Source organism: Hippocampus guttulatus, chromosome 7 (assembly GCF_054856545.1).
Source record: "Hippocampus guttulatus isolate MCC_2025c chromosome 7, RoL_Hgut_1.0, whole genome shotgun sequence".
In the NCBI taxonomy this organism is placed as follows: domain Eukaryota; kingdom Metazoa; phylum Chordata; class Actinopteri; order Syngnathiformes; family Syngnathidae; genus Hippocampus; species Hippocampus guttulatus.
Genome location: NC_141267.1, coordinates 6,599,878 through 6,625,403, shown reverse-complemented (window position 1 = coordinate 6,625,403; position 25,526 = coordinate 6,599,878). Strand labels below are relative to the sequence as shown.

General features: G+C 42.6%; 1 protein-coding gene across 3 annotated transcripts in view; it reads left to right on the top strand.

Annotated features, from left to right (window-relative positions):
• pde4ba (phosphodiesterase 4B, cAMP-specific a) overlaps positions 1–25,304 on the top strand; it is a 138,193-nt gene extending 112,889 nt beyond the window's left edge. For all 3 annotated transcript variants that reach the window (XM_086116162.1, XM_086116163.1, XM_086116164.1), the window contains 9 exons: positions 4,937–5,049; positions 18,045–18,138; positions 21,373–21,656; positions 21,769–21,933; positions 22,414–22,513; positions 22,612–22,766; positions 23,197–23,319; positions 23,745–23,927; positions 24,008–25,304. In XM_086116162.1, coding sequence (XP_085972288.1) covers positions 4,937–5,049; positions 18,045–18,138; positions 21,373–21,656; positions 21,769–21,933; positions 22,414–22,513; positions 22,612–22,766; positions 23,197–23,319; positions 23,745–23,927; positions 24,008–24,442 — 1,652 coding nt within the window. In that variant the 3' untranslated portion in view covers positions 24,443–25,304. The remainder of the gene's footprint in view (positions 1–4,936; positions 5,050–18,044; positions 18,139–21,372; positions 21,657–21,768; positions 21,934–22,413; positions 22,514–22,611; positions 22,767–23,196; positions 23,320–23,744; positions 23,928–24,007) is intronic.
• Positions 25,305–25,526: the final 222 nt, after the last annotated feature.

The window sequence follows — 25,526 nt, the reverse complement described above, 5'->3', positions numbered from 1 at the left end:
TGAACCATTCATCTAATGTCTGTTTGATTTCCAATTCTAATTATATCTCTATAACTCCCCATTACAGCAGTTAAATATTTCAAATGTGCATAAAAGTGACTTGCGATAATTCAGGATGTGTGTCCCTTTGTGCGAATGCATGAAGTGAGAGAAGCCAATCAGAAATAACCCAGACAGCAGAAGAGTCAACTAGCTCGATTAACGCATGGCAACATCACATGATCTGGAAATACGAAATATGAACTCCACTATGAGCCCTGCTCTCTGTTTTTTGATTCTCATTTCTTTTATGGTCCATGTGAGTAATAGATTTTGCAATGCTGTGCAAATGAAGTCATGATTTGGCTTGTAACGGAGGAAATAAGAGAACTCCAACCGACCACTATCACGGGCTTTGGTCTTTGAGGAAGCGTTGTGTAACCACATGCATGATTTTGATCATCTCGCTTGCTGTTTCTCGTAAAGCAATTGCCAGATAAACTCTTTGTTGCCCTGCAGCCTGCTGATTTAAGTGTCCATGCTTTGGTTGTGTAACTGTATTTATTATTTTTTATTTTATTTTATTAATTTTATTTTATATATTTATTATTGATTAATTATCAATTATAAGTATTGATTGCTAAAAAAAAAATGTGTGCGAATGCTGAGAACGGCAGTGTGTAGTACTCAATTGCGGCGACTGGGGTGTTTCTCATCATTTCAGTTTTTGCTGATTATATGGGCATGGCCAAAACGGTGCTACGAGACCCACTTTAAAGTCTGGCATAGTTGCACCTCCCCTATGTAAGAAGTTGAGTATCTTTGTTTGTACTGTGACATGTAGTAAGCAAGCGATGCCTAAACCCCCAAAATACACTTTTGTCATGGTGGAGAAACGTTATCCACTGGGATATTTACAAAGACAGGGGTTTCACAGAGGGATTTTCTAAAAACCTCACTTACCCATAAAAATAACAATTCTGCACAATGCTGACCACGGCTACTTCCAGAACACCCTCCCAAAAAGATCACTGATCGCTATACTTATCTTGCTCCTCCTGCACAATAAAAGCCCTCTTCTACAGTGTATGAAAGGAGCAGCCCCAAAACTCTTTTCATACACACATTCCCAATCTCTCTTTGTTATTGCTCTTAGCGTCACCTACATCATGAGGCAAATTTTTCCAATGAGCTTGAGCTTGAACTGTCTTTTTCATCCTGCAGCAGTTCACCATTCGAAATCATGTGCTAACAGTGGATTGGTTAACACTGCTCCAGACTCCTCAGGGAAACGTCATCAATAGTTGCTCTTGTAAGCGTTACCTTTCCCATGCAGCCAGTTTTGGTAACCCCCCCCCCCCTCCCACTCCCCTGACCCCCCACGTCTCCCACTGAACTATGTTGCTATGAATATTCAATATGAAGGTGGAACGGGACAGTTTTATTGGTCCACTGTGATGTGTTTTGAAATTTCATTGGTCAGATTCGACGAGAAGATCTGTAAATCCATTGCAGGCATGAAATTCGCCAGTCCCCCCGAAAAAAAAACGCATTACATTAATAGCCTCATGGTTCAAAGCATGGGGAAAAAGTAGCGATTTATATGGAGAGGACAGTAGTTACAGTTATGTGTAGGTCGCAGCAATGGTATTTGATTGACAGTTGAACAAGACCTGCATCTTATTCAGCTGACATGCCCACAACATTTGAGAGTAGAGACAATGGAATCATATATGGCTTTGAAGACTCATTTTATCTCGGTCATATTTTTTGAATCAATCAAATTTGGTAGGGTTGTTTACAACATTCTTCTTTGTCCATCCATCCATCCATTATCTGAGCTGCTGATCCTCATGAGGGTCATGGGCGTGCTGGAGGCGGGGATTAGCCTGAACTGGTTGCCAGCCAATCGCAGGGCACAAGCATTCACACTCACAGTCACACTCAGAGACAATTTACAGTGTTCCATTCACCTGCCATGCATGTTTTTGGAATGTGGGAGAAAACCGGAGTACCCGGAGAAAACCCACGCAGACACGGGCAGAGCATCCAAACTCCACACGGGGAGGCAGTAGCCCAGAATCTAACCCTGCACCTCTGCACTGTGAGGTGGACGTGCTAATCGCTCAATCACCATGGCACCCCCATTCTTCTTTGTGTTCTGTGAAATTCAGAAGCATTTATTTTCCCTTCAATAAGGACTTTAATACCTGTAATTCGTGGGTTTTGTCATTAATTTATGACATTCATTTGTGTGATAGCAGAAATTGTCAATTCCCCCCTAAATTCTCCATCGGGCCGTGTCTGTGTCTGTCATATGTCACATTGTAGAAGAATTCGACTTGGTAGAGCGCGGGTGGAATCAAGTACTGGGAAGTAATCAATGAAAAGAAGGAATGTATGTTATACCGTGGTCAAAGATGGATGGATGGATGGATGGACATGAGGGGGCAAAACATCCCCACCCTAACACTTACTGTGCAAAAAAAAGAAAAGAAGGATCTTTCCTTTGGAGCTGAAACAGCCTTCACTTGTGTCCATTCATCCAATAGAGCATTTGTGAGGTCACAGATTACTGATGCAAACTCACAACCTCCGTTCAAGTTGATTCCAAATATGCGCTCTGTTGTTGAGGTCGATGTCATGTTTTGGGGGTTTTGTTCACCAAATCCATGCAATTATGGTTTTAGGCATTCAGGCAGTAATGTGCGCTTGTGTGCGTGAATGGATCATACATGTGGAGTCTTTGTGTTTCCTGTTTGCTGAATGGACTTTACTGTGTCCCTGTGGAGGTGGTGGAAAACCCCCCTTACATGTCATGTGTGTTCGTGTTTTCAGTCAAATAGTAGTCTCACTTACAAATACAGATACTGAATGTTGTAGCAGGTTGGGGGGAAAGAAAGAAAAAGAACAATAATGGAGAATCCCCAGATCACCTTTGTTGTATCAGTAATAATGTTGGTATGACAAGAGGATTTGATCTTGACCTGACCTGATATTATTTAAAGAGCTTTCCAAATGTCGATGCCCCTTTGATCTTCAAAATCCAGCTACCCCACATCCGTTTTTTTATTTTTTATTTTATTTTTTTTGTCATTCCAAGTAAAAGCAACTATAAGGTAAGGTTTTATCCGAACCACAAAGTTTTCATTGGAAAGAGATTGTTCCAAATTGGAAAGATACTCCAGAGAAAATGATTCTCAGGGATTTTCAAAAACACAAACCACCTCAACCGTGTCGGTGATACCAGGAATAAAAAAATTTCTAGTGAAGCCTTCAAACATCAGAGGCATGTGGCATTAAACTAGTTGCACAGCCTCCCTTCTGTTTCTCTCGCTGCCCTCAGCAGAGTGGCGGAAGGCTGTGGGCAGGCTGCCAGGTGCCTCTCATGTTTGGGAGAGCAAACAGCCTCACATCTTTGATGGCGAGAAGATCAGAGCACAGGACACATTCTACGCAGCCACGCTAAGGTCGGTGCGGTGCAGGCCGCCGTGTTGTGCTCTGCAGCTAGGATACCCCGAATATACACAATACAGGGGCGGCAGACGCGTGCGTGTGTGTGTGTGTGTGTGTGTGTGTGTGTGTGTGTGTGTGTGTGTGTGTGTGTGTGTGTGTGTGTGTGTGTGTGTGTGTGTTCGTGCGTGCGCGTGTGTTTGCGCACTCGGGCCCACCCTTCTCCCATCAGCTGTCAAACTTCTACTTTCCAGCAAACTCAAACCAAACTAGCCACATTAGCTATCTTAAACAGCAACTATTGAATAAGTTATTTTGTAATATTGTCTGAATTATAGCATGAGTATTGTTACTTTTAGCTGAACCTTCTAGATCAGTTATTCCCAACCGCAGCACAATAGTGTGCCTTGAGAGATCGTCAGGTGTGCCGCGGGAAATTATCTAATTTCACTGACTAAACTGAAAATGGTGTGTTTGTTTGATCATTTATCAATGCCAGCAATGTATACTTTCAGGCATAAAAATGTCATGCTTTTCCGCTAGATAGTAGAAGTTGCAATTCATGTCTGCATGCCAGCAAGCATTCATACATATACAGTAATAACAGCTCTGCATTTATTTTAAGGGGCCCGGATTTTATACTGAATAAGGACATTTGTGAATCAATTTAAACGGCATCATCATTATTTCAGTACGTTCATTTTTTGCGGCGTTTTTGTTTGAGATAACGAGATAAGGTAAAACATGGGCCTTGACTCAATAAAAATTACTGTTCTAGAAAATGCGGATATAATTTTTAAAAAAAAACAATGTCTTGACCTACTAACAATTGACGAAACTGTTACAACATGTTGACAGATTAAACAACTGTTTAACTGATTTTCATGAGATTTTGCATGCAAAAATATTTATCCATCAGGGTTGTGCTGTCCTCACAAACCATCAAAAAACATCTTAATGAAGCAACCCATTATATCCATATAACCGTTGGCACTTATGGTTTGGTTTTTTTTTGTATTGGCCATATCACAGTCCTGAAAATAGAAGACAAATAACAGTAGCAGATTTCCAGAGTCCCACCAACTCTAGACTGATGAATGACCTAAAGTCATTGTTTTTGTGCTTTGTTAAGATTCTATTTTCCTCCTGTTCTTATTTTATAAACATCAAATGGCACAGCACAAACGGAGAAAACCCTGAAGAGCTAGCTCAGGTTCTCTAGCCCAAAGCTCTGAATCCAACCATCTCACTACAGCTGCACTTTGTAGTCAAGCGAGCGCCACTCTTGGGTGCCACCTAATAATTCTCACTATAGCTGCACTTTCTAGTCAAGCGAGCGCCACTCTTCTATTAATTCACATTCCTCAGTGGTAGCTGCAGCACAGTCTCCCAAGCAAGACTGGAAGGCTGCACATGGCCCGGCCTCTGCCTTTATTATGCTCAGTCCCGAAGTGTCTTGTCTCTTCTGACTGTGTGTCTCTATGTGCTGCTCGCTTGATGACAGATGAGGCGTACCAGAAGCTGGCCATGGAGACTACGGAGGAGTTGGACTGGTGTCTGGACCAGCTGGAGACAATCCAGACCTATCGCTCTGTCAGCGACATGGCCTCCACCAAGGTAGAGCAAGCCCTTATTCATAGTTTGCGGCATTTTCTGCACTTTTTTAATGGAACTGACCATTGACCTTTACATGGGAGGCCACCGTTAAGTCGACAGAAACCTTCCATTCACAAGTTACCCACAGATACAGTGTGTGCTGTGATCATACGTGAACAGGTGGCTTGAGCAAAGCAGCCCAGTTTAATTATGAGTAGAAAAGTTGAGATGGTGGGGTTCTGCATCCTTCACACTGGAACTGGTTCACTAATATTTGAATATCATTAGTCATCATGATCACTGCATTTTTCTAAAGCAGAGTATTGGGAAGCCTCGCTCTATGGTGGTTCATATTGAATGCTCGCGCTTTAGTTTGGGTTTTTACAGTCCGCAGGGTTAGACTTAGAGTTGCACTCCTTCGCTGTACCATGTTGTGCTGTAGCATGCTGGGGAACACTGAGCTTTACTGGATTTAGATGCAGAGAAATTCAGAGTGAGACGAAGAGCCACAGCATGTTCCCTGCTGAGATCCAATATTTGTTGTTCTCTCTCTCTCACACACACACACACTATGCCACTAATCCATTAATATGCAGTATATATTTATATAGGCGGCCCAATCGTCCAGTGGTTAGCACTTTGACTTCACAGTACAGAGGTACCGGTTCAATTCCAGCTCCAGCCTCCCTGTGTGGAGTTTGCATGTTCCCCCCGGGTCTGCGTGGGTTTTCTCCGGGTACTCCGGTTTCCTCCCACATTCCAAAAACATGCGTGGCAGGCTGATTGATCACTCTAAATTGTCCCTAGGTGTGAGTGTGGGCATGCATGGTTGTTCGTCTCTGTGTGCCCTACGATTGGCTGGCAACCAATTCAGGGTGTCCCCCACCTACTGCCTGAAGACAGCTGGGATAGGCTCCAATCCAATCCAATTTTTCTCAAATTAATATAGAAATCTACATACATCAATGTGTATATACGTATCTACCATTCTACCAAATCAGTGTCAATTGCCTTTTGTATTACTCTCAAAATAAAGACAAATATTTTTTCCTTTCTCTTTTTATTAACCACAACATTTGATGATACACATATTGAACATTTCAATGTGTATTGGTTGATCTCAGAACGTGTTTTGTCATGTCAGTTTTTTGTACTCAAACTCTTCGTGGGTTTTAGCTTAAAATTAGCATATACAGCTACTATAGTCATGACCTTTATACTAATTGAATGTTAACCTTTAAACAAAATACATATCAATGTGCAGGACACTATAAAAATATAATTTCATGTAAGTGCCTGGGGACGCAAATGGCACCAATGTAGTTAAATGCCCAAATAAGCATTTCCATAGAATGGGGAATTCTTCTGTTTGATTCGTTAGACTTATCTCATGGTAAACAGTATATTTACATCGTTATTTATAGTCTTGTGACAAGTCCACCCAACAACGTAGTTGTCGGCTATGTGCGTGACTTCTCCCTTCTAGAAACAACACTATTGCTTTATGACCTTGTGAAATGAAGTGCAACCAAGCTTGCGTGTCACCAAATAATTTACACTCATCAAGCTTATGTCATTTGGACGTGTCACAATCACTAACCTGACTGTCACACTCTCAGCTCTTTGATGATGCCGCCTAGCAAGGAGGCTTCTTTACAGTATATCAGGCAAGGAAAGAGCATCTTTCAGCCTGCTCTCCCTCAAAACAAACATGACAAACCCGCCGCTGTGTCTCTGCCTGCTGGAGAGCTGTGCGCAGCGGAGAAGACGCGTCTGTAGTTTGTGTGTGTCACACAAACAGTATCACTCCAAAAAACAAAACAGTAACACTTTGAAATATCAACCCAATACCTTTAAATGTTCCGAAAATAATATAACCGATCCTTTTCACAGCTGAAAATCATATGATCGACCTGATTTCCAATCACCTGATTGGATTGGGAGATCCCCAAAATGTGTTCCACCTAGCTTAACGCTGTGTGCGCTAGTCAGATCCAACACAAGCTAAGCTTTTCTGTCAGCATATTTCCAATGTTACAAAAAAACATCTGGGTGAAAAATAAAAAACCTTGAGGGGGTGCCGCAGATGGCATCCCCCTTCCAGGATGACTAAGCTGCAACGGATGCTGAGTGGGCAACACTCAACACTATGCGATGCTATACAACAAATAGTGTGAAAGACCATTCACTCCGATAATGCACTGCAGAAAGACAACTTCGGAGAAGTGAGTCCTCCAGTTGGTCAGCAACACCTCCGAGAAGGTGGTCCAACTCTGATATTGTTCGGGTCAGTCGATGCAGAATCCGTACAGCGACATGTAATTCGGTTGTCATCTTGGCTCAGTCGTTCAACATGTAGTTCAACTAAATGCTAGAGTATACAAATAAGTCATAGGTTGAGTTTTAAAAATTTAGACTGAGGTAGTGGCTCGATGTAATTCCCATGGATAGGGCATTCCAGAGCACTGGAACCCGAATAGAAAATGCTCTTGAACAGGCCACATCGCACACCTACTTAGACACGCGTTGCCCTGTTTGTCAATCATTAGCACTAAGCACCGTTGTTTGCGCATGAGTGGTGATTCAGTTGTCATCTGATGGGTTGCCCTGTATATCAATCAAGTAACAGGATTGATGATAGGCTGACATAGTTAATTTTGTGTATTTAGCACCATTGTTTGAATGGCAGCGTCACCGCCGAGGCGTTTTCGAAGCTTGTCGTGTGAAAGCCCAGGAGCCGCATTGAACCAGCCAAAGAGCCGCGTGCGGCTCTCGAGCCGTGGGTTGGCCACCACTGCTCTAGAACCTACGGACTTCTTTTTGGTTCTCTGAATCAATAAAAGACCGTCTTGTTGTGAACGCAGGTTTTGGGACAGAACATGTGGTAACACGATATAAACAAGATATGAAGGTGCTAAGCCATGTAATTTCATAAGTAGCGAAGCCTTTAAGTCGCCTCTCAAGTGAACTGGGAGCCAATGAAAGTTGGTTGCTCTCAAACATTTCTCATTCTTTTGTCACGAGTCTTGCATTTGGTATGGACTGCAGACCTGAAACCCTTTCAGGGACAGTGGTTACTACCGTGGACAGCTTATCGTGGTATCACTTTATAGGGTGCATGAAAGGGTTAATAGTAGACATTATCAGACCAGAGACCACCACATTACAATAGTCGAGGTGAGACATAACAAATGCACAAATTATGATCTCCGTGTCAATAGAAGACAGAATGTGACGGACTTTAGCAATATGACGGGTGAAAAAAAATGCAGTTCTAGTAATATTCCTAATGTGTATTTGAAATCACATCGTCACCCTTTTCGGATTTGTGTTTTGACCAGCCACTGCCACAAAAAAAATAAACAAGTTTGCATGCGTGCGCAGACATAGTTCCTCCTGTATGCATGGTAACTGTCATCAATTGATATATCCCCATCCAAGCCGCAACTCATAGACACTGTCATGACGCAAACGGATGTCATTTCGACTTATTATTTTCGGTCATCAATTATAGACATGTTCATGTCTGACCATTTTGATAAAGTAAATGGTTTCCTCCTCGCTCCAAATGTGTGCTTCTGTGAGTTGGCCCATTTTTCTTTCTCCTTCTGTATTACCAGTGGGCTGTGTGCCAGATGCATATTCAAGTAGTTCCTGTACTCAAAAGAACAATACAAGATTCCTTGTGAATAGAACATGCGCAGAATATACAGTAAGCGAATACTCCCTTGAATTGAGGTTCGATACATGCTTATGTATTCATACTCGGGTTTTTAAAATAGTCATACCTCGGTTTTCGAACGTCTCTGTTCTTGACCAAATCGGTTTTCCACCAGAAAATTCGAGATTTCTACACCTCGGATTACGACCGAAAATCGGTTTTCGACCAAACTAAGCAAACCTGAACACGCCACTCGACTCCTCTCGGCTTCCTTATGCGAGAAAGTGACGCACCCTCGTGTAACGTTCATTGTGAGCAGACATGCTTGTGGTGATTTATTCAAATCTGACTGTTTTTTGTTATTTCTGCATCGTGTATTAGCCCCTAATCATGGGCTCATAAAATAGTTTCGGATTTCGAACAAATCGCTTTTCGAACAGCCTTCTGGAACGGATTATGGTCGAAAACCGAGGTATGACTGTACAAGAATATGAGCCTATTCAGGTTTTTACGGAGGTGTACATGGATGGCCAACTGACATATTGCTAATGCTCTGCATTTGACTGCATGTAAACGTAGTCAGGGTGCTTTACTGTGGAATAGAACATTATAGACAGTAAGCTTTTGTTGGGATTTTGATGAAATAAGACAATGGATGGGTGGAAGACGTTTTTCCATTTGGAGGTGATGTTTTACCATTTTGGGAAAGGGTGGGTTACAATCAGGGTTCTAAATTAAGACCCGCCAAATGCGGTTTAAAATACATTTTGTCGGGTATTGGTAAAAATGTACGAGTAAGTGGCCGGTGAGTCGTGTCGGTATTTCCGCTGGGTGAACATCATTCCTGCGTCTGTTAACAGTTTTTGAATGACAGTTCATTTTAGTTCAAGCGTGCCAGGTTTCATTCAACTTCAAGGAGAAAAATCAAGCTATACACTCGGTAAACGAGCCTTCTTATGGAGGGGGATAAACACCGTATTCGGCAACCCAAGCCATGCAGCCTTGCTCAGCCGTATGCGTCATCACGAGCATGATGGCAGATGGGTAAGAGGTGAGGGGGGGCAGCCCGTAACGGCTATCTCACGGTGAGGCGACAAATAGTTACATTAGACGGGTTTTGAGAGAGTTATTGACTGTATGTAAACATAGTCACTCACTGGGGAAATGCCAGCAGACTATTTTCAGAGTAATGGCTTGCAGCAAAAAAATTAAAAAAAATTGTAGTTCATTTTTGGAACATTGAACATCGTAAAAAAATATTTAAATGTTGAACTATGAACTGAACTAGCTCCTTTTAGAATTTGTGAACGCTGGCTGCGCGAATACCGTGATTTCATACTGCAGTCTAAAGCCAGAGGGTGGGCAATAAATTTTGTAAAGGTGAGAAACGCTAAGCCAACATCTACGGGAGAGGATTCGGGCCAATGAAGAAAAAAAAAACCATAGTTGGCAAGGTTCTCACTTCTATCTCAGAATTCTGACTTGATTCTCAGAATTCTGACTTCAAGGTCATAATTCTCACATTAAAGTCAGAATTCTGAGATAAAAGTGAGAAACTTGCCAACCGTGTTTTTTTTTTTTGTTTTCTTCATTGGCCCTAATCCTCTTCCGTCAACATCAAACCTCAACTTCTTCTATCTTATTTTTAATGTATTTAGAAAGCATGTTGTCTTCTTTCAATAAAATGTGTTTGCAATATGTATTGTTCTAATTTAGAGACACAACTGTACACAAAATGATATGGGGTCATTAAAATGACATCTTTACACATGTTGTGCACCAATCTCCAAATCATATCAGCTATCCCTCGTCAGGACTCTCAATCACTTGTACTTCGTTCACGTCCACTTTGACCCTTGCTTGTGTCCCGTCCACATTTCCTTGTATAAAAATGATGACTTTTAATTCACTTTGCCATTGCCATTTGAGCCTGACTGTAGAAATGAGCAGTGAGTGCCGAGCATTTGGCTCGACTTGGGTGTGTGAGCAGACATCCAGTGTCATGAATATCAAAGCTTGTCGCAGATCCAAGTTGGGCCATTTGTTTTTATCTCCCAACACCTCAGATCTCATCCTGAGAATTGCCACAACAAAACTAACTCCAGACTTTGATGCATTGACAAAAAAGGGAGACCAGCTACCCTGTCCCAACTGAAACTTGAGTTTTTCTACTGTTCTAAAAAAGAAAAAAAACATGTGTATGGAATGTTTGGAAGTGCTCTTTTAATTAAGCGCAATGACGCACAGCGGCAGAACAGAAAATGAGCAGTGCACAAATGTTTGAAATTGTGTATTTTGTGGGGTAACAATATGTTTTGAATTTTGAAAATGATATAATTAATCTATTTTCTTTAAATTTGCGCCTTCAAAAGAAACTTTATTAAAAACAGACGCAATCTCCGGGTTTAATAGATCACCGTATGTGTGCTGTCTTAGTGACATTTTCTCCTCCCACTATTGTGCCAAATCGTGTGTCAATGCCGCATCTTGCATATTAATCCTTTCAGGTACAGCGATTACGACAGTGGACAGTTTATCATGTTATCAGGTTACAGGGTGCATGAAAGGGTTAATTGGCTACATACTACATGGATGAGAGCTATTTTGCACATTTGAATGGCAGAGTCCTCAGGGCACACTGTTAGTAAGTTGTACATTTTGTGGCGGGTGCTTCGTGTGCAATGAGGTTTGTGCGCCACACGCAAGGCTTTAGTACATCTGGCCCAAATGTTCCTGGCCCGGCTCCTCTTTGCAAATTTTAGAAATCATTTTGGCCTGCAAGTCAAAAAGTTTGCCCACCCCTGGTCTAGAGGGCAACTAGCGCGAGAAACTAATAGCGATGGTATGAGGGATGTACATTAAAATAAAGCAGAGCTAATGGAAATTGTGATCGGCTCGTGACTTTAAAAAGTCACCGGCGTTATCAGCTGATGATCGGAAAAGTTAATTTCGAACCCTGGTTACAACTAAAGCAAATATCCCATCATTCATGTTCATCTCTCTTTCTGTGGTCATCAAAACTCGCAGTCGAAACAGACAACCAGTTAGACTTGATTTCTTTTTCATTATATGTGTATTACATCACGATTGTTTAATCACAAGGTACAACATTAACCTAAAAAATGAGCAACATTTAAATGAGCAAACATTTGTTTAAATGAGCAAACATTTGTTATTGCGCCCCACAACTGGGGCGCAATAATCTTTCAAACTGTTGACAGGCCTGATGTTACGTCTGCTCGGATGTCTTCATTATTAAAACAGACCATTTCTTCATAACTCTTTGCTATTTTTTCTTTATTTGAACATTTTTCCAATCTGAGTTGATCCATGTTCTGTGGCGTGATTCTTGATGAACAGTTGTGTTCCCATCAACAGTATTTCAAGCATATCCAATGCACTTTTCTGAACTACAATAAAAACAGCTGTTGTTGTTGTTGTTACATTCCAAACTGCAGTCCCTTCTGTTGGCGGCGATGTTGCATCCAAGCACATCACCTCATGTGGATCAAACAAGCTCATCAGGCGCCCTGCATTCAACATGTCTGTTTATGGACTTATGGTAATGCCTCGGAAACCCAAGCATTTCCTCCCTTCCCTTGTTTCTTCCTTGAAATTGAAAATTACTTCTGCCCCCCTTTCATCTGACCTGGTTTAATTACTACCAGTCAGCCAACATACCTCTCATTGGATGGAAAAAAAATACAAAGTATGAAGTAAGAGACGGTAGCTAAAATGTGAGGTTGCATGGTGCTGGGTAGATCTTACTGCTGATCACCACTGGGTAACTCCTTTTTGGAGAGAAACTAATGAGTGACCATCAGGCTGTCTCGGCTTTACTCTCTCCAGCTTCCTGTGACCTTGTATAGGACAAGCATAACCACTCATACTGGCTGCCTTTTGAGAAATCTCAATGTAATAGTTGGTGAACAAGTCAATAGATTTGTTGGCCTGTCCCAAGTCAGTCCAGAGTCAAGTCAAAAATGAAATTGAATGTGGTTTCAAATTTATTCAGATACATGCGCGGTGCACAACATTTTCTCTGTACGATGTTCAACTGCATCACTTGTTCAGTTGTGTGTGTTTAATGCTCAAATGTATGGCTAGCGTATGGATGTTTTTAGACTCTTCAATTGAACGAGTAATCACACTTGGATGACCCCCCGCACCCCTGCCCGGTCCGACTACAAAGCTCCTATTTGTACTGGTGGGATGGCATAATGGAGTGTTTAAGTAAATATAGTCACCACAACATTTTGGTGACCTGGCTTAAGGAAATACGCCTCTTATTTCAACATGAATAGTCTATAAAAAGACGATATTTTCTTTGCCATAAAGATGTTCTGTCCAATTTGGCAGCTGAGTGTGCTGGCTTAAGGAGGGTTGAACAACAAACAAGCAGGGTGGACAACAGTACTGAGGCGGGACTACACTCATGAGGGAGTGTGTTTCGGGCAGAGGTCTCGCTAGCTCGTACACGCACGCACACGCATAAAGACAGGCAGAATGAGGTAAAGCCGAGTCAGACCTCACAGCCCCAAGTGAGTCACTCGAGCTGTGGTGTTTCCCAACGTCAGAAAGTCGAGGCTTGGTCTTTTTACTCATTCTCTAGTCAGACTGAGCCACTTCAACAGACTACTCTGCACTTAACGGCAACAAGATGGGAGCCTGCTATTTTGACAAGAAAGAGAGGAAATTAGGGAAGCTTAATGGCTGGAGGAAGGTGAGTTTCTTGAATAATTTTTGCTTTGTTAAATGTATTTTTTTTGGGGGGGGGGGCAATGGGGGTTTACGAATCTGGTTTATGTGGACTTTATGTGCTCCACTTTTGCCGATTGTGCATGCTGTGGTTAGGTCTAAGTTTAGTTAATTTATGAGAGCCTTAAGTATACCCTACACTCATGAAATTGATGTTTTCATAGCTCTGTTGTTCAGACAATGTTGACGTGTATATTGCATGATAATGAAGTTAACCTGTTATTTGGCCACATGGAACAAGCAGTGCTGCCATTTAAATGTAAGTCCACTCATGTGGAAAACGTTTCGAGATTCATATCTGTATTGGGTATTGATAAATCAGCAAGCGATCTTTTACTTTTGAAAAATTGTTCTGTTCTATTCACTACAGAGCACATGTGTATATTTTTAAGCCATTCATTTCTGTGATTAATTCTTTGCGATTTTACAAGTTTACTGTTTCATATTTGTCGCTATTGGCCTTTAGAAGAAACTATCCTGCTGACTGCTGTGTTCCAACCCAAAAAATGATGGACCACATCGCATCCTTCTGGGCCTAACAGGCACAAAGGAGAGGAGTAATTCTACATTTTGAAACATTTCAATTGTCCTCCTTTTGTTGTCTGCAAATGCCATAGCTATACTTAAGAAAAAAAGGTCCAGCAGCACTTAAACACAAATGGCGTGACAAGTTATTTCATTGAGAGTCGTAACTGTCTTAACTGATTTTACTGCCTTGCAGCATGTTTGCTTAAGGAGGCACAAAAAATAAAAATAAAATTGATAGGGCTGCATGCTATTTGCTGTATTCTTAGTTCATGTTAAAACATAAAAGAACAAGTTGAAAGTTGAACTTAAACTCATTAAAAATGTATGTCTAAAAGATGTGCTTCAACTCTCCTACAATAGTGAGTGAAGTGTTATTTCAAAATTACTCTTCACTGTAATTTAATCTCATCTCTTACATCGCTTTTAAATTGCTGTGCATTTAATTTAAGTCTCTAAATTGGCGGATATGTCGGGATGCAAGGTCAGGAAGGTCAATTAATCCTGTCATACAGCAGTTTTAACACAGAGCGCCCACTAGTGGTTGTAAGCCTCAATTCTTGTTAGGTTTTGTATCATTTTGTTTTGATGGATGGATGGATGGATGGATGGATTGAGGGGATTCTGTGGGTGGGTTGCATGGATTGCGTTCATGGTTCGACAAATCGATCAACAGAGGGACAGCCAGGCAGCGTCCCGTTCAAGGGAGGGAGACACCGCACCTGGCTGGCCTCCACATTAAGATGTCCAGTGGGCTCATATCTGAATGGAGGCGCAGAGTGTGTGGTTGCTTTTTTGTGTGTGTGTGTGGGGGTCGCCTACCTTCACTGAAATGCCACAGGCTCCCTTCACCTTCTCTGTCTCTATCGCTGCAGCTTTCTTAGTCAAGCTAGTAGAGAGGTGGGGGCTTCACAGAGGGAAGGAACAGAAGGAGATGTGCTCATAGAGCGATAGCAGTACAACGGGAAGGACGCAGAAAATGACCAAAAGAATGGCAGACATTGTAAGCAATTCGTAAAATCACAATTTATGCACGACACGACACTTCTCTGTGTCATTCGGCCAAAAGGACTAAAGAGACTATCCTACTCCCGCAATGAAATCAAATGCACCACAGTGCAGAGAGACATCACCCACTGTTATTTCTGGTTTCTTTATATATTATGCAGTGTAGTATTATATAAAGCACTGCCTCCTCTCTTGAACTTCAGATTTTCTTTTTTGCATCCAATCTCCCAGTTCTTGGTTCTTTCATTCTGGATTCTTTCCCTCTGTGGGAGGACAATCTGGAATCCTCCCGGCATGAGCTTTGATCTCCCTCTCATCTTTATCGTTTGTGTCCCACTCAAGCCCATATCGACATCTGCAGCCAAAAGGGAACTTGTGGGTTCCCATGGATGATTGGCACTCTCCAAAAAAAATAAAAAAGAAAAACAAAAGCTATTTAGCGGGAGGGTAACCCTGTAGAACCTCGCAGCCATTGTTGAGTTGTGACAAAAGCAGCGGCATGCATCAAAATTGCCTCATGGCCCTGATATAATCGCATATTCAAATCAGGTGGCCTGAGCCTTGCACAATGCAGCAGTGTCCACATGCGTCGAGGACAGTCCATCGATCGCGCCTGTGAGGCAGTCAGACAGAAATTGATGACTGTGTTGGCAAGTGGCAGCCAGTAGAGAAATTGACATGTAAGTGGCGGATCGTGAGCGAGAGACAGAGTGGCGGGAGGAGGTGCAGCAGTGGTGGGGGGGGGATTTTCAGTTTGTATGGGTTGGATGTGAGCTCAGGCGATGTGTGTGGTGTGTCCTCGTGACAGCTCAGCAGCGATACCACGTCTGCCTTCAAAGGAAAAGGGAAAGCCTCCCCTCTCTCCTCTTTTCCTCTCCACTGAAAACAGCCGCATACTGGCTGCCTGATATTGTTGCCGTGGTGTTTGGGTGTTCTCGTATTTGGGACACACACACACACACACACAGCGCAAACACAAATCAGTTGGTTGATGTCAGCTAAATTGGGCTGCAATTAACTCCAATCTCACTTGTCATCTCCTCAGTACAGACTGTTAAAAATACCCCCCCCCCCCCCACACACACACCATATCTAATATGGGATGTGGTTAATGATCAGACTTATGATGGCTGCTCCACGCTGGCTGCTGTACATCAGCAGACAGCAGAATCTGTAAAAGAGAGAGAGGGCGTGGAGAAACTGGTAATAGAGATCGTGATAAGATGCTGCACATTCACGTTCCAGAAAATGTGAGCAGCATTCATTGGTTCACCGTGGAGGCTCAGGGATGCTTTCCTCTCAATGGCTGACTTCATAACACGTGCAATTATGAGGTCAAGGTTTTTTTGGTGCCTGCAGTGTTCGCACAGATGGCTAAACATTAATTTTTTCCTCCAAACTGTATTCGGGCGACAAACCCCTGCCCACTGAAAAGGGTAATTAATCCGAATGTCATTTAATTTAAACATTTATGAATGAAGGACTGAATATTCCACCGGCATAAAAACCGAGACGAAATGCTGCATTGATTGTGAGATTGTACAGATTTTTGTCCCTTAATTGTGTTAGAATTACAGTGAAAAGGTTCTTCAGTCCCAGTATGAACCATACACTTGCTAAACTGGGGGAGCCCATCCGTCTTTTCTGCACCTTTTTTGTCAAATCATGTGTTCTGCATGGAACGTGTTGCTCGGGCTGGCAAACGACATCAGGGGAAAGGGAGGGAGTGAGAGCGAGAGAGAGAGAGAGAGTAGTCAGAGGGTGGGGGTGGAGGGCCCGAGCATTACAGCACTGAGAGCATCGAACCGAGACAAACCCAGCAGAGGAACCCCCCCTCATGTCAGATGAACATCGCAGCCTCCCTCCCTCCCCCAACCGCTCCTCCCATCTTCATCGCTATCCCCAGCCCTCGCTCCTTCCTCCCACGCCTCCCATGGTCATTTCTTCTCCATTATTCATGACTGCACTGCGAATCCCTCTGCTTACGGCTCACAGCTGCTGCTGCTCCAGCCCATCTAGCAGCACCCATTTTCCACTTGCATCCAGGCACCTTTCCATCCATACACGGCGGGCATGGGGACTTGGAGCTGGCCTCTTCTTGAAGCAAGAAGGGAGAGAGGGCCACCATCAAGCTACTCTCTAAGCTGCTAAAAAGGAACACAAGGAGACAAGGCATTGTTTTTTGGGGGCGGTCGGGAGGGGGGGGGGGGGGCGGCTGAGAGAATCCTGTTGAACTGCCTCCATAGTTTTTCCTCATTGGATTACAGTTCTGGCTTTGATAAGGAACGAGAAAACAGGATCCAAAATGCCTGAAGCCAATTACCTGCTGTCGGTGTCTTGGGGTTACATTAAGGTGTGTGATTTTTAACGCCGATTTTCGGGGTTAGCACACTCATTCGCTGTGCTGTGTTGTGAAGTCAAATCTAATTCTACGTCTGTTTTTTTGGAAATCCATCGTTACTTTGGATCTTTGATGCCACTTGCCTGATATTCTTTCTGTGCCAAAGTGATGTTTTGTAGCAAAGGCTCCATCTTGAGCCCTCTGCAGAGCTATGTGCTTGGTGTGTGTGTGTTGGTGTGCGGTCTGTGCGCGCATGAATGCATCAGTCTGTCAACAGCTGCTACTGCAGTGTCCTGGATTTCGGTGTACCCTCTCGGGTATCCAAACGTTTAATTTGAATTTGTGTTCAAAGGAAAACAGCATGATAATTGACCAAATGTATTGATGGAAAGGGCAAGTGCTGATGATCTGCTGGACACAATTCATGCCCACAAAAAAACTGACATGTAAAACTGGCAAATGAGTATCAACAATGTCAGTGCATGTAATCAAACTGTTGCCGAAAGTGAATTTAGAGAGTTTAAAGATTAGCCACCATGCTTTGACTGTAAGTAGGGACAGTGACGGTGGGGTGGTATTCCTCCACTTGTTACACAGTTGAAATACCTGATGGAATAAAACTGCTGAATTTTCCACAGAATCCATGGAGTCGCCATTTTCTCCCCTAGGTTTTCCCTGGAAACTGACGCCATTGTTTCTCCCCCTCCCCTTTCTCTCTTGCAGTTTAAGAGAATGTTGAATCGGGAGTTGACACACCTATCTGAGATGAGTCGGTCTGGGAATCAGGTGTCCGAATTCATCTCCAACACTTTCTTAGGTAATTAACTGTGTAATGCATACATACTGTACATACAGTACATGCATACAAAGTCACAATCAAAAATCTGGATTTTCATGATGCAAATATACCAAGACAATCATTTAAACCCAAAAATGACAAATTTTTACTGACACCCAATAAAGCCAAATCATACCACAGCATTTGACGAATGAGGTTCATTAATGTTTATTTTTGCTATTAAGAGAAGCTGGATGAGTTGCTGCGCATGTTCTTTTGTGGGGGCGTACCATAAATTACTGCGCGACTGAGCTTTGTGTCGAGATTTATTGCACCAGCCCCAAATTGCTCTTTTTTTATGTGAGAAAATGTAGATTATGAAAAAAGACATGAAGTTTGAAAGAATAGTTATTAGTTAGTGGAATAATACATTTCAAGAGAAAATATAATGTAAATATATAATGTATGTATAATGTCAAGATTTAAATTTCACAGTAAAATCTATAAAAGTAGACAATCAACAAATCGTTTCCAGTGATTTCAAACTTGCTTGGAGAAAGTATCAGTGATCATCTTGAAGAAGCGGCTTGGTCATAAACACATGAATTTGGAAGAAAATGTTCTGTAATGTAATTACACACCAGATGGAGGTGGTCGATTCTATTTATAGACACGGTCCTTCCGATCGATCGGCATCCTGATCCATGTAGTGTAACTGGCATACCCCGACTGCGGGATCACTGGCGGAGGCGTGGGGGGAGGGGGGGAAGTTGAGAAAGCGAGGGTGGGAGTGAAGTGACTGCAGTGTAGGAGAAAACGAGAGGTACAGAGGAACCCCTTTTGCTGGCAGTTACCACACTGGGTGAGTCATCTCAAGCTTAGTGCATTTTCGTAGCAGGGATGCCTCCTATGATGAAGAAACTTCATTCACTGTCGAAAGGAAAGAAAAGCGCCTGAACCAATGTTACTGGAACATCGCGAGAAGCTATTTCAATATTATTTGGGTGATTTATGAGACAACACATGATGATCTGTGGAGGTTTAGTGTTACTTGCAGCCAACAATATACTTTCTCACAAGTTTTCTCACACACACAAACAGTGGTAGTTATCTATTTTCTGTTTTCATTATACTGATTCAAATTCTTTAAAGGTCAGGTGTGAAGTAAATTTGGCCTGCCATCTTTTGAGTAATATGTAGGGCTAAAACCAATGCAAGCATACTTTTATTTTTTTTAACGCAACCTACCCAGGTTCATAGTTACACCCATAACGATGCGCTTACCAAACAAAAATGCTTTTGTTCGGCAATCTCCGGCAAGTGTTGTCTATTACAGAATGCCAAGTCGTCAGTCAGCCATTGTAATGCATTGTTGATTGTCCCGTGAACTGCTCTTGCCATTGCTATTGAGTTATTTGGCAAAATGCCTCGGATCTGTGTGGCGATGCACTCTTCACATTCAGTCAAACAATTCCACGCCTGTGTCGATCAGCATGCTTTGTTACAAGACCTCTGTTTTCTCAATCGGATTTGCAAACGTAGGTGTGCTAATCAATAAATAACAGTTTGTTGTTTATGAAAACATTTGATTCAAAGTATTATACGTGCACATAGATCAACATAATCCTGTACGAAAAAATTCCAACAATATGACTGCAAAATTGTTCCAAGGGGGAGGAGGTAGATAATGAAAAGCATGGTGCCCAGAACAGAGCCCTGGGGCACACCTGAAGTAACTGGGTAGGGATCAAATGAAAACAGACGTTAGCTGGATAAACTGAGTCTTTTAGGTATGAATGGAACCAGGATAGGTCAATGGGGGAATTCCGATAGAGGATAGTCTATTGAGGACGGTGTGTGATATGATGTCAAAGGCTGCAATCAGGTCAAGGAGGATTAGAGTGGAAAGTGAACGAGAATCAGCTGCAGCGAGGGGATCAGAAGTAATTTTGTGGAGGGGACGAAACCCATATTGATAGCCTCATACAGGCTTTCGAAATGAAGGGTAAATTCGAGATAGGCAGAGGTTATGTCTGGGGGGAGCTGAACCAGGTTCCTTCGGAATAAGGGTGACAGTTGCAGTTTTGGCACGATACTGGTGGAGAGTGAATAATGGCAGAGGTGAGGGGAGGCAGTGGGAAAAGACAGGATTTAACCAAGGTTGTAGGGAGATGGAGAAGCTGGCGGATGGAGGGCTTGGATTATGGATGAGATCGCAATCTCTGAGGAATCAGGGTGTGCAAAAGTGGAGAAACACTGACAAGTCGTGAGAGGTTCATATTTGAGAAGAGACAGTGGATTTGCGTTGAGGTGTTGGTGGATATTTTGAATTTTTTTCAATGAAAAACAGCATGAAAGGATTGCAAGTTTCTATTGAATCCATGTGTGTGGGAAGAGTATTGGATGGCCAAAAGATATTGTTAGAGTTTCAAAAGTGTTTTTTTGTTTTACCAGCATTTGAAGAGATGAGACCAAAGGACTGTGCTATTTTGTTTTGTTTTGAGCAATATAATCTTTGTATTGAGAGGTGTGTGTTGTGTGCATTTGTTGGTGAATCATCAGACCAGCTTTGCTGTAGAGTCTTTGCAGTTGTCTGCCTTTTTAATTTCATTGCTCTGAGCTGCGGGGTGTATTGGGGACAGTTGAGGTGATGGAGGCAGTGTGCGTTTTCAGTGGGGCCTGGGAGTTGGGGAAGCTGGGTAGTTCATTGTTGTACTGGGCTGCAAGTGTGTTGGGTTTGAATGGATGATCAAGGATTATGCGATACTGCTCTTCCTTTTGTTTAGCAGACTGCACACGTCCTGGCTCAACTGGCTGGAGCTCTGGTGGGAGAAGATGACAGATATCAAACAAGGAATATGCAAGAGGAGGGGAGGAGCATAAGACCGAAAGTAATTCTTTGAATTACAGCTGGTAATTGAATAACCCGCCAGAGGAGTATAAAACAGTGATGAGCTGAGTCTGAGTTTTGAATGAACGGTCGGAGTTGGGGGAGACAGCAGGAGGACAGCATGGGATAGATTCAGCAAATGAAAGCGCAGACGATGAATGAACGGCCTCATGCTTGGGGATCGGTTGATAGGTTTCAGGTGTTTCCATCGTGTAGCTTGGTTCTCAGGTAGCATTTCTAGGGAAACAAAGGCCTACTATGGAAGGTTCTATGGCTCCTTTATTGAGTACTCCTTCATACACACACACAAACACACACACACACACACTATTTTGTTTCTAGCTAGAGCATCATTCCCCTTTTCACATTTTGTCTTTCTGCAGACAAACAGAACGAGGTGGAGATACCATCACCCACACCCAAGACACGGGAGAAGAAGAAGCAGCACAAGCAGCAACTGATGACGCAGATCAGCGGTGTCAAGAAGATCTCCCATGGACCTTCGCTTTCAAGCAGCAGCATCTCGCGTTTTGGTGTCAAAACGGATAAAGAGGAGTTGCTGTCCAAGGAACTCGACGATCTGAACAAATGGGGTCTGAATATCTTCACAGTTTCCGAGTACTCAAACAGCCGACCTCTTACCTGCATCATGTATGCCATCTTTCAGGTAGGAAGCTTCCACTTTGTCTCCATATGCTTTGTCTTTCCTCGAATGTCTTTGTGTGACACCACTTAAGTGATTCAGCATTAACTATGTGTTACAATCTTATGTTTCAAAGGAGCGGGATCTATTAAAAACATTTAAGATCCCAGTGGACACATTTGTGGCCTATATGATGACACTAGAAGATCATTACCATTCCGATGTGGCCTACCACAACAGCCTGCATGCAGCTGACGTAGCCCAGTCCACGCACATCCTTCTTTCTACTCCAGCCCTTGATGTAAGTTAGATGCAACAGATGAATGGTCTGTTATGCAACATCATTTGTTGCTGGGTTTTAGGTTTCCTTTGTTCGGACAGTTGACAGTTTCGGCTGTCACTCCAGCCTTCGTCAGAGCTCTCACCACTTCCTGGTTTGGCGTTTCTAAAAACAGCTGATTGATTTGGGAAAACTTAAAAATAAAGGAGCACCTTGGTTCATTGGCAGCGGTGGGGTGGAGATGGGACTTGGTCGGGGCAGGGAACTTTATGTTTCTGGACCAATTGGCTGGGGTTTTTTTGTTTTTTCTTACATGTCACACCAGGAAGCGGTGACGGCTCTGATGAGGGCTGCAGTAACAGCCGAAATTGTCAACTGAATAAGACATTTTCATCATGTTCTCTTTTAGGACAAAAATTGTTTTGAGACTAATTATGCACCAGGATACTTTTATTTCCCTTTTATTTTTTAAGTTTGTGCTTGGCTTTGGTTTTCCTCCAGGCGGTCTTCACTGATCTTGAAATCCTCGCTGCCATCTTTGCCGCTGCCATCCATGATGTTGACCATCCTGGAGTATCAAACCAATTCCTCATCAATACCAGTATGTATAGAAGTGTAATAACAGGCTTGTTTGAGTGTCTTGGAAAGTTTTGGAGCTGTAGTTTGGAGCCATTCCTTTTCTTTTTCACTTGCGAGCAGATTCCGAGTTGGCCCTGATGTACAACGATGAGTCTGTGCTAGAGAATCATCACTTGGCTGTGGGATTCAAACTCCTGCAGGAAGAAGGCTGTGACATCTTCCAGAACCTCACAAAAAAGCAGCGACAGTCCCTACGCAAGATGGTCATTGACATGGTACGGCACCTTGATTTTTAGTTTTGTCTACATGAGGGATGGGCTACTTAAATAGTGGAGGAGGCCACCATTTCCTTATCAGTGCTACTAGCAGGCCACATTGGCCCATGCACTTCTTAACCAGATGTATCGTAAAAATGTATATATATTTTTTTTTAATTGTAAAATTATTTGATAAAAAGAATCTGCAAATAGTTTAATCTTTGGATGCCAAATTGCAATTACGCGATGGTCCACTGTAGTAGAGGAAACCGTTATTTATTTATTTATTTGTGGATTTATTATTAATTTGGGGCGACTCGGAGCGAGGGCAAGGGCCTAATGTGACACGCCAGCCACCAGTTGCCTATCCCTAGTCCACATCCTTTGTGGGAGGCTTGATGTCAAAAATTGGACCGATGCTAAGGAATATTTTTTTTCTGCCGCCCAGGTTTTAGCAACTGACATGTCCAAACACATGAGTCTGTTGGCCGATCTGAAGACAATGGTGGAAACCAAGAAAGTGACGAGCTCTGGAGTGCTGTTGCTGGACAATTACACAGACAGAATACAGGTAAGGACAGAATATACTATCAGTGATCCACCTCGCATTTACTTGCTTCTATTGGTTCCAATAATTTGACGGTGCTTGGGTACGTTGCTCAGCCAGTGGTCATCCTCCGACAATAGCTGACCTTTGCTCCCGCTAGCACTCCCATTCTCAAATGAGCCATTTTCTTTTCAACTTTACATGCTACCTCCTAACTAATCTTAACCTAATTACTCTCTGGTTACAAATCATCTTACGCTGATACAATTAGACTTACTACTATGTCTGTCCTCCAACAATCAAAACTGATTTTTTTTTTTTTAAATGAGGGTTTTTTTTCCTTATTTTTATGGTGAAAATCTACCTGGAAACTTGTGTTGTTTGTCTTCCATAATGTAATACTATGTACTTTAATGTTTTCATTTTCAAAATGTTTATTTTTCTCCAAGGTGCTGCGAAACATGGTGCATTGTGCTGACCTGAGCAACCCCACAAAGTCCCTTGAGCTGTACCGTCAGTGGACTGATCGGATAATGGAGGAATTCTTCCACCAGGGAGACCGGGAGAGGGAACGAGGGATGGAGATCAGTCCGATGTGTGATAAACACACAGCTTCAGTGGAAAAAAGTCAGGTGGGGAACGTGCAGCATATAATTCCTTGTTTGTTTGTTTTAAAGGGCATGCCTAATCTGCATGTCTTCCGTTCTTCTAGGTGGGTTTCATTGACTACATTGTCCACCCTCTGTGGGAAACTTGGGCCGATCTGGTTCATCCCGATGCGCAGGATATTCTGGACACACTGGAAGACAACAGGAACTGGTATCAGAGCATGATCCCCCAGAGCCCCTCCCCACCCTTCTATGATCAAGGTTCTCATGGACATGGGGGAGGGACTGGAGGGCCAAGTGGGGACAAGTTTCAGTTTGAGCTGACCCTGGAGGAGGAGGACTTGGACGGTATAGAGAAAGATGGTGACGTGGAGGAGGAAGAGGAAGTAGATGAGGAGGCGATCGATGATGAGGAGGACAGCCTAGGAGATTGTCGTTCTCCTCCTCTGGACTTTCAGGAGCACAACGAGGGTGACATGATGGAGCCCACGTCGATGATCGAGATCGTGACGCACGAGGCGTCGCCCACAGACACATAGGGATTTCATCAGCAGGCTCAAGTGCTGATTTGAAAGAGTTTTGAGAAAAAGAGGGGAGATCCTCGTGCAGCTGTGCTTTTTAATAAGCCCTCTGAAGCAAAGGCTTAGTTTTGGCCCGCACGGAGCCGTCTTGCACTTGGGTGTTTGAAGCCGGGCACGGACATACAGTTTCGGAGAAACGGCTTCAGAGTTCTCAGGAAATATTTACTGCAAACATTCTAGTCTTGATGGTCGCGCAAGAATGACGGTAGAAATTGAAGGATGTAGGCCAGTTTGGGAAATGTTTCTTTTCTGGACTGGCAGTAAATAAACATTGACACTACTGAGAGAAATTTTGTAACTTAAGACTTTTTTTTTCTTTTTTTTTTTACAGATATAATATAGAAGTAGCATAGAATAAGATCTACTGATGGAGACCTGTTTGTATAGCAAGAGAAAGTGTTTACTTTTTCCTGTACCATTTATCAAAGAACTTGGTGTGCCTTTTTTGCAAATGTCTTTTTTTTTAATTTATTGAACACTCTAGTACAGTATGTCTGTGAAATGTTTTTTTCTTATCTGAGAGAGTAAAACCATTTTTGTATGTTAAAAGAGAACAGTCTTCCATGTATTGGGCAATAGAGAAATATAATGGCGACAAACGACCCGTAGATGAAATCGTCTTTGTAGGGAAACATGAATGCGCACATTTTGTGAGGATTGTTCCTAAGTCTGAGCACAACATTGTGTAAACACAGCTACATTTCTAGTTTGTGTTTTATGATGACATTGTTACATTCACGTTGTAATGGTTCAAACCAATACGTGTTTGAATACATCTTCATACTTCTCAATCTTTTTGTCTTAAAGTACTACGAAAACATTGTGGGCTTCCTAACTTTTGAGACCAAAACTGAAATTTTCATGCAAAATGCACAGCGGGCTCATGTAATTCCTACTGGATAGAAAATTCAGTCATTGACTTTGTTTTGCCTTTTTCATCATCTTTCCATATGAGTATGACATTCAAATTCGATTATTTCAACCATAATAAACTTGTGGCTCCTGCCATAAGATGAAATAGAGAACACAAACAAATAACAAC